This window comes from Helicoverpa zea, chromosome 17 (genome assembly GCF_022581195.2).
Source record: "Helicoverpa zea isolate HzStark_Cry1AcR chromosome 17, ilHelZeax1.1, whole genome shotgun sequence".
Lineage (NCBI taxonomy): Eukaryota > Metazoa > Arthropoda > Insecta > Lepidoptera > Noctuidae > Helicoverpa > Helicoverpa zea.
In genome coordinates, this window is record NC_061468.1 from 3,588,944 (window position 1) to 3,607,886 (window position 18,943).

General features: G+C 34.7%; 1 protein-coding gene across 1 annotated transcript in view; it reads right to left on the minus strand.

The window, feature by feature from the left end:
• Positions 1 to 18,943, minus strand: part of LOC124638392 (receptor-type tyrosine-protein phosphatase kappa) — a 155,933-nt gene that overhangs the window by 33,237 nt on the left and 103,753 nt on the right. The window contains exon 3 of the mRNA XM_047175343.1: positions 11,219 to 11,242. Coding sequence (XP_047031299.1) covers positions 11,219 to 11,242 — 24 coding nt within the window. The remainder of the gene's footprint in view (positions 1 to 11,218; positions 11,243 to 18,943) is intronic.

An 18,943-nucleotide genomic window follows, 5' to 3' on the forward strand; every position in this document is an offset into this window, starting at 1 on the left:
TCGTTTGATCATAATAACCACTTCAATATTACTATGTAGTTAAATCTATTATTCATTAGAAGTATTATAGGTTAGTAGCGAAAACTGCATCTTTGAAAGTATTTCGCGAAATTACAATTTAATATTCTTTGACATCAGAAGTTCGAAACTCATTGCTTACAAACCAACTAGCGTAAGTTAATACAATGTCAAAGTTAACAAACATTGAGACATTAACTGACGCTGTAAATTCATTTTGGAAAGCATTATATTCGCCGCGTATTAACAATAATATATTGCAAAGTTACTTCGTTTCATGCGATGTTCCAATTTCCCGGAGCGACGTAGCATACCCAAATTGCATTTAAACATGGTATTATATTATGTTTCGGTATTATAAACATTAAAACATTGTTTGGCAAAGGCTAAAAATTATAAATTAGTGAGATTGAGGGTTCCATTTTAGAACATTTAGCAGTTTAAAGATGAAAGTTAAAGAAAATGCATTAAGTGCCAATGTGCATTAACATACAACAGGATTACTTTGGTGCCCTTGTCTGTTTTTCTGTAAAGACTTTTTTTTTAATATTTTGCATCAAAAATTATCTTCGAGCCTCTACACATTCATGTCTTAACTGTGACAAAATTCCAACTAATAAAGTATGTACACAGAGACGGTAAGGCACAAGGTACAACCCCGCAACTTTGTCACTGTTTGCTTGTAACTGAGATCTGTTTTAACTGGAGATAAAAGGCCAACGTTAATCCTGCAATCTTACTTCCCCGAGTATTCTAAGACAATGGCTATCGGATCCCCCATTACTGTTAAATGGCGTTGAAAACAATGAAAATCGCTGTTATGTTTATTTGTTTTGTTTAACTGTAGTTAATCTGTCTTCATTTAGATCAGCTTATGATAGAGATGAAGTGATAACTGCCCTGTATAGCTTGGCCAAGTGATATTATTATTTACGCTTAGAGCATTAGAACCCGTTTTTGTTCCTGTCAATGCATTAATGCAATAGATGTTTTCTCGCTGTTACGATCACGGCCATCAAAACTACTGCTCATAACCGGATAAAAATATATTTGGTTATAATGTAGCTTCCCAACTGTAAAAGATTTTTTAAAATCGGTTCATTCATAGTTTCGATTAAAAAAAAAAAGTCGTGGTGGCCTAGTGGGTAAAGGACTAACCTTTCAAGTATGAGGGCGCGGGTTCGATCCCAGGTCAGGCAAGTACCAATGCAACTTTTCTAAGTTTGTATGTACTTTCTAAGTATAGGTATCTGAGACACCACTGACTGTGTTTCGGATGGCACGTTAAACTGTAGGTCCCGGCTGTCATTGAACATCCTTGGCAGTCGTTACGGGTAAGCCAGTAAGTCTGACACCAGTCTAACCAAGAGGTATCGGGTTGCCCGGGTAAATGGGTTGAGGAGGTCAGATAGGCAGTCGCTTCTTGTAAAGCACTGGTACTCAGCTGAATCCGGTTAGACTGGAAGCCGACCCCAACATGATTGGGAAAAAGGCTCGGAGGATGATGGTTCATTCATAGTTTCGGAGTCTTTAGTACAAATAAAACAAATTGTGTTTCCTCTTTATTACATCAGTACCTATAGATATCTAGAACTCAGTTCTCTACACCATAAAGGCTGGTTTTCTTTACCAAAATAAAAATAGAGATAACAGCATAATAGACAACAAAATTAGTCCCGAAAACTACACAAGAAAAGAGCACCGTACCAAAAATAATTCTACAAAGACGCCTAAGATTTGTGTGGGCAGTATGTCCAATCTTATATAAACTCTACTCTATTTGGGCAAAAAAGACATATTTTATACAAAATGCTGATGATGGAGAAAAGTATAATGGCCAGAGAACTTTGTTTGGTAAGTAAGACATAAATTATGACCCTTTGAGCGCCATGGGTTCCTTCAGTGCATTAGCCTTTCTTTTTTGCTCGGAAAATATTGTATGCCTTCTTGCTTAAACGGCAATATTGTTCTAATATTGTTATAAGTGTTGGCTATTGAAATAATAACAGATACATTTGTATACTCATAAACTACCACTGATATTATAGGTATAGGCGAAAGTTTGTATGTATAGATGTTTGTTCCTCTTACACGCAAAATGTAGTGAATGAATTTTGATGCAACATACCAGTAATTATAGTTCGGCCATTCAGAGAATGCGTTCCTGACACGTCGCGATTGAACTGACGACGTAACTTTGCAATGGCGTTGCAGTTACGATAAAAATATTTTTGCTGGTTGTTTACCGTTTTAACAATTGAGGAGCATTAAAACAACATTATTATATCAATAATCAATGAATGTTATTACGTCGTCAGTTCAATCGCGACGTGTCAGGAACGCATTCTCTGAATGGCCGAACTATAGATTGCATATCAAATAATGTATAGGCAAATTTTTATACCAATGCGTGAATGGCAAATTGGCTGGTGGAAGCTAGAACTTTTATATTTACAAGTATTTTTAAGTAAGCAAAAAAACTATATGTTAGATTGTTTTATAAAATCTACTTCTCTATCCTTTATTTAACTTCAGCTTAATCTCTTTAGCACTAAACAAGACCCTTTTAGAGCTAAATAATAGCATGGTCTGTAATTTGGACGGCGCCCAACTCTGTATCACTGAGCAGATATTACGAGTAATAGATTTAACGTAAATGTCTAACCACGTGGTATGTGCGTATTTTGTACCTACTAGCGTGTTCATTGAAGCTGGGAGATATGAATAGGGATTCTTTATGAATTGAACGTATTTTGGTAAGAAAATACTCCTTAGTAAGACTGATAAAATGATAGATAAAAATACAAATGCTTTGCGACTTGATTAAATATATGGTTTCGAAAAAAAGGTTCGATGAAAAGTATATACCTACACAGTAAATAGAATCTGATTATATTAACGAGATAAGTTTATATCCAATTCTATTAATATGCAAATAGACTAGAAGACTACTAGCAATTCTGCTAAAACTACTTCGTACCTATATCTATTTACCACTTCAGTTATTTAATAATAATGTAATATTGTTTACATTGGCACACAATTCCCCCGAGGTTTTCCTGTTAAAATTATTCTTACCGTTCTGTAGCGAAATGCGATAGGGAATACTTCTTTTTAAGTATAATGAAAGAAATTACTTAAAAATATGGTAAAATACGCTTCACTATCTGCGACTGAACTGACCCGTTTTTCGTGGAAAAGACCATTACCAATATCATTTTTGGTCATATTTCTCCCTTTTTTATTCCGCCCTTGTCCCATGTGAAAGAGTGTAGGCAAATTTTGTTTTTCTCCTGCATTTTCCCTGTCATCCGTCAAACTATCACTGGCCGTTTTTTTACACTACCTAAATTAAATTTCGAACAGTAACTTTATAACTTTGAATTTTGAAATAGGTTGCATAACAACTATGATGCGACAGTTATTGTATTAACTGTTACCATAGAGATACATTGTGTAGGTTAGTTCACCAAACTATTGTTTATATTATAACTAAAGTTGGTTCAAAGTTACAGTCAGCTTAATTTTCACGTTATAATTACTTTCAGACTGCTACTGAAGTTTAATTAGACAACTATAGCGTCCATTGAGTGAATTTAAAAGCTACTGAAATAAAGGAAAGGGTATTTAAGTTGAACTGGAAATGAGACCAATTTTATTCGCTCTGAGTTAACAAAGAGAATTGGACTGTTGTGGACAGTTAACAAGGAGGACATTTTATCTAGCTATATAATAGTTTACACTGAGAATCGTTTCCATAAACCTTATTAATGACGATATCAGACTTGAGAGTACCTACAACCTGTTTCATGATTTCTATCAACCCTTTTGTGAGTTACAAGCAAGATTAACATTTGAAATATGTTCCACTGATAATAATAGTTCCATAGACGGAATACAAATGAGTTTCGATATTTGGGTATACGTAAATCAATTAATGCTTTAAGCGTCAAAAAAGTCAATAGAACTGGACATCCCTAGCATGTGGATGAAAATATGGACAAATGGACATCCCTAGCATGTGGTTGAAAATATATGAAACTTTTCTATACATACAAGAATATTTATTGTTCTTATCGTGAGAGAAATTAGGGTCATGATTAATTAATTTGCGAGCGATGCTTAGGAAATGCCTTTACTACTAAATAAATATATTTATTTACTCTAGAACGGCCGGGTAGTCAATAAATTCTTGTAAGTGCGTGGGCGAGGTCAACGCCCTACCATCTAAGTGAAGATTTCCTCTATTGAGAGCAAATATTAAGGCGAATGTTCAGCTATTACTTACGACTTTACTTTTGCTGGGAATTTTTGTCTCAGATTTTTTTTTTACTACCTTTCATTTTACTTGTATTAAGAAGGTACTAATTTCTGTGCAAAAAAAACATACTCTCAAATAAAGCTCGGTAAAAGAGGTACAACAAACTTGTAAACTTGACCTCTAATATTAGTAAATTGTATACAGTTCTCATGAAAACTATCTGAGGGCGATATTTCAAATGTAGTAGCCAATTATTCCGCTGTTTCATAATAACCAACGCGGTGCAAAGGAACAATAAAATTGAAAAATCTAATAACAAGAAAGGGCCACGTACCTAATATAAGCTTTGACCCAAAAGGACCAGAGGGATGTAGCTCTCTATATGCGGGACTGGCAGTACATTATACTATTGCTACTTAACATGCGATATTCCAAATACAGTAGCCAATGTTTAAAAGGTTTAATAATAACCAATGCAGGAAAAGGCTCGGTAGACGATGAGTAGCCAACGCAGGAAGCAGGGAGACCATAAAATAGAAAAATCTAATAACAAGAAAGGGGTAAGTACCTACTTATATAAACTTTGACCGAAAAGGACCAAAAGCATTTCAAAATTACCACAGCGATGTAGCACTCTATTTGAGCACTGGCAGTACATTATACTGTTAGATATGCGATATTGCAAATAAAGAAGCCACTGTTAAACGTTCCAAAGTAGCCAGAGCAAGTACTTAATATAAAATTTGACCCAAAAGGACCAAAGCTATGTAGCTCTCTATAAGCGGGACGGTACATTATACTGTTGCTACTTTACATGCGTCGTGGGCTTAACCGATTTCCAATTCAGGAGTTCGGATTAGAATATAAACTTAGTTCTATCACGGTCGGTTTAACTTCTATAGTTTGTTGTGAACTAGGTTAGTATTGCGAATATAGCTGGGTAATGATTGTCTCTAAGCGTCGCCTTTTGTACTGCTGTAATATCTAATAGGAGTTCTAGTTGTAATGTACACAATACAGAAATGTGCGTCTAGATAATGTTTATTTATATGAGTTGGTATTGTAATTGTGGACCAAGGAAGCGGTATTCCTACATTTGAAATTGTAACTGTACATAGAAGAGTCACGTATTAGGTATTTGTACAGTTATGTATTATTTGTCAAATGTAAGTATGACATATGACGATCTTATAAATAGATACAGAGCACTATGTTTGGTCTATAGTGGGACGTAGGATACATTAATTACAAGTCAAAATAAATGCAGTCATCTATCAAATACTTCTCACTCTAAAAGAAGAAAGAAATAAAAAATATTGCCAGTAAATGAAAAGGCCGTTGACAAAAATGAACCAGCCACAAATATACAAATTCCTCTCCTTCCTTATCCTTGACCGTTGAACCTGAAAGTTCATTTATGTGGAAACAAGAATTCCTGTAGAACCCTCGATGGGGTCGAGACGGCGACGAGACGAACCCCGTAAACTCTCAAGACAATAATCACGATATAACCTCAAGTTCATTTCAACTAATCCAATTCTTGACACTTGAAAACCTCTTGGACATTTCAAAGAAGCAAGACTTAAAATAAACTGAAAGGTATAAAGAGAATGATCAAGTTGTAATTTTGTATGGGGCTTAAGATATTTTCAAAGCTTTGTGGGTTCGTTGGCTTTTGTTTAACAGACGATTACTACTTATGTAGTAGTTTTTTTTTCTGCATAAGTATTACATTGTACGAATTTGTAAATTACACTTCACTTGCTTTAACAACACTTTTTGAGTCATAATTTAACAAGTCTCCTTCCTAAGACCAATCTAACTTTATATTAAAATTAACGATCTCATTCCAACAATTTATTGACGCAACTAAAAGTTTTACCGTAATATTAATATTTTTTTGAAAACAACATTTTTCTTTCTTATTTATTTCATCGTATCTTTTTCCTTTTACGTCTGAAAGCAGTCTTAGAGATTTGACATCGCGAACAAAGCCTTTGTGGCCAGTGAAAGCTGAGAGATCATAGATACAACATAGTCCAATTACGGTGGTCCTATTATCCGAAGCTCTGATTAACTTGGCTATCGAAAGACTTGTTTGAACTCTTGGACGTGCCGCCGCCGCCGTCGCTAATGACAGCCGAGCTTGGATACTCTTTAGATAAACATCGATTGATTTCGTCTTAGAAATGGGGGCTTTAAATAGGAGCGACTTTTCGTGTCCACAAAAACCCGCAATACCAACAATGACGTAAAAATTTTAACGCAGGCATCTATTAATCGATTTCACAAAAAATAATGGGGTTCTCAATTTGTCGGGATCTTCTTTATTTTTTAATTTCTTTATTGATTATTCAATAAAACCTTCACAATATTGCCCACCAACAACTAATTTGAAATTTCAAAATTGAATCCACGTCAAATGTTTCACTTAAGCGATTTCAAACTTCGAAAATGGAACTCTCAACTCGTGTCCGCGGGGAGAGATGTCGCTGCACGTCGTCGCGATAAAATGGTTGCCAACATGGCGGCGACGTGTAACGTCCGACATGTTGGCGCTTTGACGGCCACTGGGGATATTGCAACTGCAAACAGTCTAGCCTAGACGTTGACAGTGTTTCTTATTCCAACAAAGGAGTAATGGGAATATAGGTTTAAGTATAACGATGGTTAAAGAGGAATAACGAACTAAGAAATTGAAACGATTATAGTCTTACAACTCAAGAAACTGAGTCAAGAAAGAATACTATATATTTGCAAACCAAATTGCGTATTGGAAGGTATTATCCTGCTTGCGGACTAAATAATCGATGTCAGAAATCTTAGATTCTTCTTAAATAAATCTTGTTGTTTACGAAATGTCCTAAAATTCGCAATAAAAAGATTATAATTATAAATTAATTTTATTCTATCTTTCCATTACCCCGAATTACTTACTCTAAGTGGTCTTTGTAAGTACAGTAATATTTTTACAATAATACAAATCTCAATTTATTTGAACCTTTACGAGACAGGATTTTTAATAAAAACATTGAAGTGTAGTACCTAAGCTTATATTGTCAGGAAATACGAACCCTATTATCAATGTAGCAATTTTCACAGCTATCAAAAGAAGCCTTTGAAATCTGAACACAACTGTTTCAAAAACACGAAGTTATTTTATTTGTTTTAGATCCAATAACACTGTGATTTTATTAACAATCCTCAAACTCAAAACTTATTTATTTTTGTGAATATGGGTACATTCTCATCTTCATCGGTTTACTGTAATCGTAGCTTACGAATCACGTAACCCTGAACCGATCGAGGAAAAACAGGACACTACGTGACGTTTGGGTGACATAAATCCTGTCACCCAATAGGAAATCAACATTGGAGTCGTGGCAAAGGTTCCGTGGAGACCGCTGCGTCGTGACAGCTACCATTTGGCCCAGAGCCAAGAATCTGCAAATGTACCCGGCACCAAGTTTCGGGACTGGGTTAAGGAAAATTTGTAGGTCTTCAAAGGGTTAATAGGGACAAAATGTAAACAGGGATCGTTGAATCTTGTCTAACGAGTTTTTTTTAGCTAATTTGCACTTTTAAAGTGGCCTTTTTTGTCTTTGGTAGGGATCTGTGTAATTGTTTTTGTTTGATTTTTTAAATACTTAGCAACTTATCTACTTTAATTTTTTTTATTGTAATCTAAATTATGCCAAGGTTTATCAAAGCTTTAAGAGTCATATGAAGTTGCCGAACTATATCTTAGGTTGAGCTGTTATTGAATAACATTATTATATGAACCATCTACTTCATAAGATCTAAGTACCTATGTGGTGTGGCCGGCTTAGATGGTGTAATACCCACCTTCGCAGTGTGTCTCTAAACGTAGTACATATTTTATTCTCCTGAAATTGATTCCAAAAATGTTATAGCAAAGTCTGTTCACCGTAAATGGTATTAGAGGAGAATTTACAAATGTAGATAGATATACAGTTATCTAGTAACATAAATGAACGTATATTTAACACTTATTCTACATCAACGAATTAAAAAAGAAAACGTCTAGACAGTATTGATTAAAGTAAACATACTGAGATATTTTTAATTAACAATAATTAGTGCTACAAACTAGAAGCTGTTAATTACAGTGTTTGTTATAAACTGAACAACCTAATAAGCGTTTGTTAGATTTTAAATAGTAATTAAAACAGACGTTCACAGTAAGCTAAGCTTAGCATATAATTTAATTAGTCTACTTTTTACTAATTCTACAGTTATTTTCTTGAGATAACCTATATCTATAATACCTACTCTACTTTGATCTTAGCCCTTAGTACACCGACCGTTTTTTGGTGCAGTCAGGACAATGGTTTTTTCCTTGGAAACTGACAGCTGTCAACTGCACAAAGCATTCGGTATCCCCATATAGATATAGGATGTACAGGGCGTGAACCTATTTTAAATCTATTGGTACCCCTATAATATCACTTTTCGCCGATCAATATTTTTGTAGCCAGAATATTTGATCTTCACCTAAAAAGAACCCAATAAATCAGAAATATCTAGCGCACCTCTTTTTTCGTGAAAGATGCCAATCTTGACAGTTAGCAAGCGAAACTTTTTGCGTCTTGGGAAAAATCGTGTTGTAAAAATGTTCCGACAACGGTAACTGAGCGCAGCTTGTGTTAAAACTTGTGAAAATATTTCGTAGAGTTGCCAGTGAAAAAAATGGCGCTGTCGAAATGTGTGATCTTGTCCCATCAGCAGTTTAGATTTTTGTCTGGGAATGTGTAGTTTTGTTACATTTTTTAGTCTTTTAATACTATCGTTCTCATTTATATGTATGTGTTGTTTCTACGTATTAACCAATTTTTATTTAAGTGGAACCGTTTAAGCAAAGTAATTCTGGCATGCTTTTTGCGAAATTGGTATCGATACTGAGACGCAAGAGTCTTCTAAGCACGCCAACATTCTATTAATTTTACTTTTGATACTCTTAAGCAATCTATTTTTGTCTACAAGTACTTTACTTCTAAAACCTAAAATTTTAACTATCTACTTTTGTCTACAAGTTCGTACTTCTTTAGATTCGTCTAACAATGTGTGATGCAGTAATATTTTCGATATGTATGTATAAAAGTTTTCCGATATAAGTCGTAAGATGTAGCATCTGGCACCGAGGATGTTGACGTCTTTATTATTTGTATTTCTGTGTCAGATCGGAAGAAACTTTTAAGGGTGTTAGCTTCACATGGTTTGTAGGTATTTCATCTTACATTATGAATTTTATTTTTAATCCTAATCTTTACTGACAATTTAAACATTTTCCGTGAAATAACGAAATCTATACAGTTTACATGTTTTACGAAAAATAACGTTTATGTTGTCGGTTAACTTAGGCCTTAATCCGTTAAAGACTTGGTTTTTTTATTTATTTAAGGTGATCGTTTAAATCTAAGATAATAAAAATAATTTTGAAAAAGTAAGGGCTTTTTGCACTAATAGTCACTTTCAGAATAAAATACCTATGAAGTAATGACATAAAATATGTTCTACTAAAACTAAATAGTTCTACTGAACAAGCCACATAAATTCAGATAAAAAAATTAAACGTAATAAAATTGCTTGCAAAGAATTTGACCTAAATACGAATCTCAAGTTAGTGTTAAATAAAGAAGTTTGTATACATGGTTAACTATAAGAGCTGACCTATTTCTGTCAGCCATAGATCACGGTTAGCGAAGAATCTGTTAACTGAAGCTTTTAAGCTAACTTTGAGAATGTATAAAATTAATGTATAAAATTATTACCGTCGAGGGTTTTATTGAACATAATTTTAATTGACTATGTCTCATAATAAGGTTATTAAATAATTTTACTTGCGTTACTCTTTAAGTTATTCCGTGAACAAAAATATGAATTATAAATATTTAATATTCCCACTGTTTAATTCGTTTTCATATCACGTTGTTTGTTTTTATTCATTTACATCATTTTTTATTAATTTATAATTTAAAAAAATACAATTTCTTTATTGACAACATGATCAAATTATTAAAAAAATGTACTGGCTACATAGTCAGCCAATAATTAATTTTTAGATAAAAATATGAAGTCCCACTACTTCCCACTCCAGTTTTATAAGAGCGTGTATTAGAAGTAGGAAATGAAATTGTGAACAAGGGAAACGGGTTCCAATATGTGCCGGTAACTATTAGCGGGAAACTGTCGGCTTGCAGCCAATATGGCGGGTTACAAACAAAGAGCATAACTTTGTTCAGCAGGGTAAATACGACGAGACGTCTATTAAAAGTTGCATCATAATTGAAAATTTCATTTCTTTTTAATATTTATCCTCCTACAATTTTAACTGAATAACATGTAATATTGTTAATGAAAAAAAAAAAAACAATATTTTTTGTCATTATTAATTTACCACATAACTTCAATTCATCGAAAAAAATATACATGTGCGTTAAATTAATCGCTTTATTAACAAACAGCTGCTTCAGTAGATTTATTTTAGTATATACTAAACTTAAAAGCTTTATTTATAATTTGCATATAGTAAACCGATGCAACGATGCAAAATCTGCTACATAAGTTTTCATTAATTAAACTAAAACGTATACACTGGTTAAATTACACAACATTATGAAACTTGGCTGTTATGTACGACAAATACTATTCTTATCTACGACGGCAACAAATGGAAGCATTAGTACTGCTATTCTAGCGATTGTAAGCTCTGGCTTCATCTAGAACCCTCCAGAAAATTCGCCATCTTGCATTCCATGGAGTAAACAAAAATTCGATTTTCAAATCGACGAACATAAACAAAAAGGTTGTGACCAAAAAGTTTAACATAAAAGGGGTGAAAAGCAAAGTTTGACGTATTTTCTGTATCCAGATTAGCCTTTAGCTCTCTAAACACTAATAATTTTTCCTTGAACTTACTCTCGGGCTTAAACGTGACTCGTTCTGAAATAATAAAATATTCTGTTAATCCTTTGTAATGGCGATTTGTTGCCCATTAATGTTATATCGTTTTGGGAAGCTTTTAATGGAAGTCACCCTAAAGTTGTTTTACTACATTTTAAATCTAGAGATAACGCTATGAAGAGCTATAAAAACAAACAATTTTAACAGACTAATTACACGTCTTTAGGATCCAGTTGCACCATTTAACTATAACTAACGGTAACCAAATCACTAACCAGCTATTTACTTGTCGCCCATTGGTCAAATCGGCAATCTGACAACTGAGAATCGTTCGGTGACAGCCCTTTCACACGGCAGTCCAGTTTTGCGGGACCGGCATTTTACTGTATCCTGCAAACTGAACTACGTGTGAACACAGCGTCCGATTTTGCAGGATTCCCGCTTTTTACTGGACGAACGATCCAGTAACAAGTGACAAACCCGAATCGCACAAATCGACGGGAACAGCTTTTTGCAGGATCCTGCATGCGGTCTGCTCGTGTGTACATTAGCATATAATATCTTTTGCGATCAAACGGGATCCTGCAAAAAACGGTATCCTGCAAAAAACTGGACTGCCGTGTGAAAGGGCCGTGATGGTTATAGTTAAATGGTGCAACTCATCGTAAGTGTACCTACACCTTATATACTTACAAAGTCTTTGGCTATAAAGACAGCAATCAAAAGAAACATTGCCAATAAAACAAAAGATTCTCTCACATACATTGCTCTGTCTCTACTAAGCTAACTAAAACCACCGTCTATAAAACGAGCAATGTATGTTCGAGACACTTACAACCTTTCAACCCATTCGGAGCTATTGCAGAAATAGCTTACCCACACACTACAGAGTAAATAGTTGGCCGACAGTAGGCCCGACGGTACGAAAAAAAATCTTTTAAATAAATCGTGAATACAATTACAGTTTTTAGTCGATCTGATACCGGTCAAATATCTGATCGTTATTGTTTGCGCGCTCCCTTACATCACGGAGATGTAACTGTCGGCCAACTAAAAAGTTTGCAGTATGCGGATGCTCTTAAGGCAGTTATCTTTAAGGCCATTGACATATGTATGTATGTATGTCGTGCGCACACATCCTTGAAGCATGTGCACTATGTGCGGCACTTTCCTGGTTTTCCACTAAGAGGAACACAGTTAAGTGTTGTAACACAAAGTAGAAATGCTTCACTTAATGTAAGGGTTCTGATGTTTTCATTTTCACTTACCTGTATTACCGGAGCGTACATGAAACAAAAAAGAAACATCTCATCAGCTTTTATGTTAAAAACTTACATTAGGAACAAAAACAATATATTTGAAAAGTTGCTCTTTGTATTTTTTTTTTGTGACACAGTAACCGTTTTGTATAAACCTGAAACCCCTAACCTCTAGCGAAAACTTACTGGTGAAAAAACGTAGTCATGATTTTCACCAATAAAATTTACTTAATGAAGCTTCATATGGAAATTATACACAAACAAAAAAGACCAATGAAGACCAATGAAAATCCCAAACAAAGGTAACTAAAACAATAGAAAATGTACACAAACAAGGAAATAAGGATCGTGAATATAATCGAAACATGGCTTATACAGCGTAACAATTATTTTTATTACGATTTCAAATCTTCAGTGAAATGGTGTTTTTTGCGGCGACGCGACGGTGCGGCGCCGGCCGCGACCCGTTTGTATCTACCTCGCTTTGGCGTGTGGTACAAGGGATGGAAAATCGCGAGCTGATTATTTAGCTGGTAATTTCTTGGTACTTGCATGAGTTCACAGTTTTATTTTATTGGTACCTATGTACTTTGAGTTGTGGTAAAGAAGTAAGTAGTTAGTAAGTAGAGTAAAAGAGTAGCTTTAACGTTGAGAAAGTAGGTTTGCTCCGTCCATAAGCATTACGGTAAGTATTTTTAAAGCTTTTTATGTCTGTCGGGGTATGTTAGTCTTGATTGCGATTGATTGCGAAATATATTTTATGTTTAGGTAGCTGTTACGTCAACTTTCTAACCTACTTCCTAAAAAGAAGGAGGCTCTCAATTTGGCTACGTATACAGGGTGTTTGGCAGAACGTTGAACATACGAAAATGGTGGATAGGTGGGGTCATCTGCTACTTACTCAGCCCTAATTTATATTTTTTGTAAGTTCCTTACAAAAAAATATATATAGACATAAACGCGGATCGCTTTCACTTTCACCATATTCAAAGTGCTCTCCGGGCGAGGCTGTCTCCGTGCCTCCCCGAATAAACACCCAGTTACCATGTAAATAGCGATTCCACGTACTCTGACGTACTTACTGAGGAACCGCGACACATGTTAAATATCTTACAGTTTTACTGCATAACAAGCCTGTTTCATGGCGATGAAGTTTTGTCTGTTTTTGTGAAATATTGTATGAGATGTTTGTGGAAAATTGACAGGCTAATGATGAAATCGAGTTTGACAAGCTCCTATACTTCACAAGCTAAGGCATAATAGAAGGCACCATAATCTCAATATTAAAGCTTTAGAAGGCATTATAATGAACAATTTACGTGGTAGGACCCCTAAACTTAGTCATCGATTGGATGTATTAACTGATAAAGAAGTACTGTAACTGTTTTGGGAAGTTGATTAGCAAACTGTTTAGACTTCTATTATTTCATAGCTCTACGTAAACCCGTAAGTAAGAAGGTCTTTCAACTAGAGCAAATAGCTCAAGGCTGCTAAAGGAGGTGGAAAAATATCAACAGGGTTGCCAAGTTAGTGACAAGTATTGAGTTATTTGCAGCCAACCTCCGCAGGGTTGCCACTTCATTCATTATTTATGCGGACAGTGTGCGACAAATGTGTGCCACGTTTGCACAGGGGTTTGTTGGTACAGATGCTGAGGAAACAAGGATTAAGATTCGTCCTTTTCAAAATGCTTTGGATTTGTTTATACACATAAGCGGTTCGTATTTGGTTTTCCGCAGCGTGTACATAATTTTTGGAGACGATTGTGACAACATACCTCATGAATATTTAAATATGAAAACATTAATTGTAACTTTTAGTGTGCACTTGTGAAAATCAGATTTCATCCATTTCCAACAGGAAAAGATATAGGTAGGTAAGTGTATAAACTTAATTTTAACTAGAATGGCCAAGAATCTTCAATCAATCTTTTCCATCCTCCTTACCTGTGATTCGTGAGACTAGCGTGTTCAAACAAACAAAATCTTCAGATTAATATCTATTAGCAGAAATAATTAAAACTTCTCATTACAAGAGTGCGTGCCCAAAATGTCATTTTACTTACATAATTTCCCGGAAATAAGTGAATTAAAACTCCGGCATAATTAAATATGAGTACTGCGGCCTTCGCACGTTTTTACAAACGATCCCATAGGGAATACTTATAATATAATATTACAGCTGAAGTTAAATAAGAACTTCCTGGAAACAAGGCTGTGCCCTGAATATTTTAAACATTATCTTCAATGTGGATTATAGACGGTATAATTTTCATATTTTTTGTGCACGTAGTAAAATTTTCCATTCGGGCAAGAAGCTTTTAAGACTTTTCAATATTTCATTCGTGAAAATTGGATTGTTAAAAGTTGATTTTAAAATTATATTGTGTGAATGCCTTTTATAATATATTTTTTTTAAACTTGTAAAAAGTTTTGTACATAAATGAAACCTTAGTGTAAATATTTAATCTACTGTTAATTACATTAAATTAATAAAACTGAAGAGTTGGTTTGCTTGAACTCGCTAAAATCTTGGAGAATTGAAGTTCCGATTTGAATTTCTTCAGTGGTAGATAGTCCATTAATTGAGAGAGGCTACAGGCGACTTTTTGTTAAGTTGTGAGGAGGATGAAATATGATCAGTTTTCATATGAAAATTAAACAATTGTTCCTCTTCGGGTATTGTTTATATGAAAATGAATCTAGTTGTGTATTTGCAACATTGTTATGTTAGGACAAGGTAATTGCGTATCACCCATGTTATATTTACTCTGTGGCTTTTACATAGTTAGCTATCACAACTATTTTGTTTACATACACGGGACGTAATATAAAGCAAACAGTTTTATTGAAAATTAATGTATTGTAAACATTTCGGCGTTATTAGCAATTAAATACACGAGTGAATGTGGATTTGTTTTAGACAAATGTTTTTGGATTCAACATCATAACACAGATAGCCACCCATCCTTGGACCGACCGTACGAAACGTTGCTTGACTTTATGATCGATCATACATGCAACTGTGACTTGGCCACGAGCACCACTTTGGATATTCGATTCAATTGTCAAAAAAAACAGAAATTGATCGGTAAGATAGCTGTTTCTTAATTAATTTCACAGGTCTGTATCTAATTATCCAATAAAAGTACGTAACTCCAAGCCCATGGTATGATAAAGTTAATATGAAGAATTCCATGAACCACGTAATGGCCATCTCGTCGGCATTATGATCTCGTCGCCGCCATATTGTATTTCATGACGTCACACAGCCTTGATTAGGTAAGCAATGGAAGGAATATTTGCACGTAGTACTATGAATGACGGTGTATTATATACCAGGGCATATTGACCTTAGTAATAAGTTACTTAGCTTGGTGATCCTTGAAATCTGGTGAGAAAATAGTTTGATAGTGGACTTGTTTGTAAAAGTGTGGTCCTAATAGATGGACATGTGTTGCTGGGGAGTTGGTGCATCATTCCTTTAATTCGGAAAAAAACACAGGAAGTGGTGAAGCGTGAACGTTTGGGGCTGGCTTTTGTTTCAATGTTTGACGATAAATATTTAAGTTAAACACATACTTACATGGTTTTATTACAGGACCACAATGCACGCCAAAGTGTTTTTTTGACTACTTTTCTTCAAGCGTATTCAGACAAAACCAGAGACTAAACGTAGATTCGTAGTTCTAACAAAATTAACTTAGCGTTGTACCTATTGTTTAACATTGCATCGCTGCAAATCCAAGCTATTAGTTGGGATCAAAACTGTCAGTAATAGTCATTTCATCCATCCAATACATCAAACCAACTACTAAACAATTTAAGCCGAAGATAATTTCATATATCCCACTAAAATTTAGACTCTATTCAAATGGGTATAGAATATAAATTCCTGTGCAGTTGTAGTGATAGCTTTATGAAGTGCAAAGCAAGAGGTTTAACTTCGCAAATCCTGCTTTTCACGCAAACTAATCGCTCTTTAGTGAATTTTCTCATTGCCTTTGTGAAATTCAAAGCTGCTGTCTATACAATTTGAATCATTTCCTTGGTTCATGTTGAAATTAAGCGTCGGTTATATTATATGCTTTTAACGTAATTTTGGGTGTTTGATGTCGAGTTGATTAGCTGTGTTGTATAGCATGGACATTTTATAATAGACATGTGAGGTTTTGCACCACTTTTTCTTCCCAGGAAAACACAGGTAAAGGGTGATTTAAAAAAGTGCTGATTTTCAGCTTAATTAAAAGATTTTTAATTTTAAGAAACAGCAATTTTGAAGGCGACCCTGCTGTATTTACCTGCTGTCCTAATTTCTGCCAATCGAAAATTACTTTGCGAAGATTCCACACATAATTATTACGTCTAGATATTCTCATAATCAAGTTTAGTCTTGTCTTCAAAGCAAATAATTACTCATGTTCTAAATGTTCTCAGAATTTACACTTATAAGTTACTCCTTCATATGTCATTCGTGCCATTAAAGATTCACCAGTGAACTAATTCCATGAGTTCTGTCTCTGAAAGTTTCGACTCGTTCAAAATGTTCCCAGAAACATTATAAATAATGTACGTTCTCTTACATGTTCAATTATTTATATCTTCATGTACTGTTCAGTCTTAATTTGTGACAGAGAAGACAAATTAACAAAGTCGTGTAATTTTGATTAATGATTTATATTTTTTCATATTACTCTATCAGGCATAATAACTCTCATAAGTGAACTCTCAAAACAGCTTTTTTATCGTCCCGCTGCTGGGCACAGGCCTTCTCTCACACGGAGATGGATTGAGCATCAATCACCACGCTTGCTCAATGCAGGTTGGTGATTCAGTACATACATTGTTATATTTTTATAGATATAGAAGAACCTTTTTGTTACCTTAATTCCGTAAAATGTTATAGCAAATCATCATCTGCCCAGCCTTCTATCTTGTTAGAGTCGGCTTCCAGTCTAACCGGATACGGCTGTTTTGATAAAATAGTTATTAATACCATAGATTGTTAGCTAAAAGTTTCAGAAAACTAATTAATTGTTCTGTAGGGAAAAGTCAGTTCAAAAGAACATAAAAACTTCGTAAATCCATATCAAAACCTATCACATTGTTTTAGCAATGAGCCTAAACACACAACACGCCACAAATACATAGAATAGTGATTTATCATGTAGTTTACATGTAGACACAGATTTACGTCATTCAGTCATTAATCACGACAATCTGTATTTACAGGAAACTTGATGCTTTTGTAGGGGAAACAGATCGTTTTGTTTTTATAGTTTCTCTGGCCGTTAGAAGTTAGAAAACCTGACAACCAGTCTTACCAAGGGGTATCGGGTTGCTCTTATAACTGGGTTAAGCAGGTCAGATCGCTCCACGTAAAACATTGCTACTTGTCTGCAGCCGGTCAGACACGAAGCCAACCCCAACATACTTAGTTGAGAAAAAGCTCGGCAGATCATAATGGGTTTCGCTGTAAAAGATAAGAGAACTGATGACAAAAGTTTGTGATTTTGTACATATAAGACAAGTAACATCTGGATTCACCGAACAGCTTTTAAAAAATCTTTTACCAGTACAAAATCACATTATTTGGGAGTTTCATAGGTCATACATTATCCAGAATTTGGAAGTAGTTTTCTTAGGACATATGTAGGTCAAACCGCGTGACACAGCTAACACATAATAAAAAAGATAACACAGCTAACACATAATAAAAAAGATACCTAACTCTAAAGAAAAGTAAACATGCAATGGAACAAGAAAAGCCGGTGTGATTAGGATTGAGCGAGGCTGCGCGCATGCGCGGTGCAGTCCTCGCGTTGCGTGGCAACAAGTGGCCGTGATAACGGCATGTGTAAGTAGAACAGTGGGCTTAGTTCCACGAGGTTGTGTAGGATTTAAACTGCATGGTATTGTGAAGGCAAGTAGAGATGGGTTATTTTGGAGACCAGAACCATAATTTAAATGTAGGTATCCATATTTCATATCTATTATGTATGCTCTGGTAAGAATATTATAAAGCTGAAAAGTTTTGGTTTGAACGCGCTTATCTCAGAAACTAGTGGTCTAATTTGAAAAATTATTTCAATGTTGAGAAGATGGTTTTCAGAGCGCATTCATAGAGATAGGTTTAAGGCTACATTTTATCTGGGTGTGCGAATTAGTTTCGAAGGGACACAGGTGAAACCGCTGACAGAAGATAAATACCTAGAATATGTGGAAATCTTATGACACAGCACAACCAAAAATCCCTAGCCATTGTGGCTACCTATGTCTGCAGGTACACATTCGTACTTAGCCAACCTTTTCAAATAAACATAATTCAATTTCACGAAGTTATTATTCATACCTGCCTACAGAAAGCGCGAAAAACAAACAATTACGACATAATTAGGATTTATTACTGGAAGTTTACTAACAATGTTTGCGAAATTAACTTAAGAAAGCTGTTTCTGAGAAATATAAATAATTTCTTAATT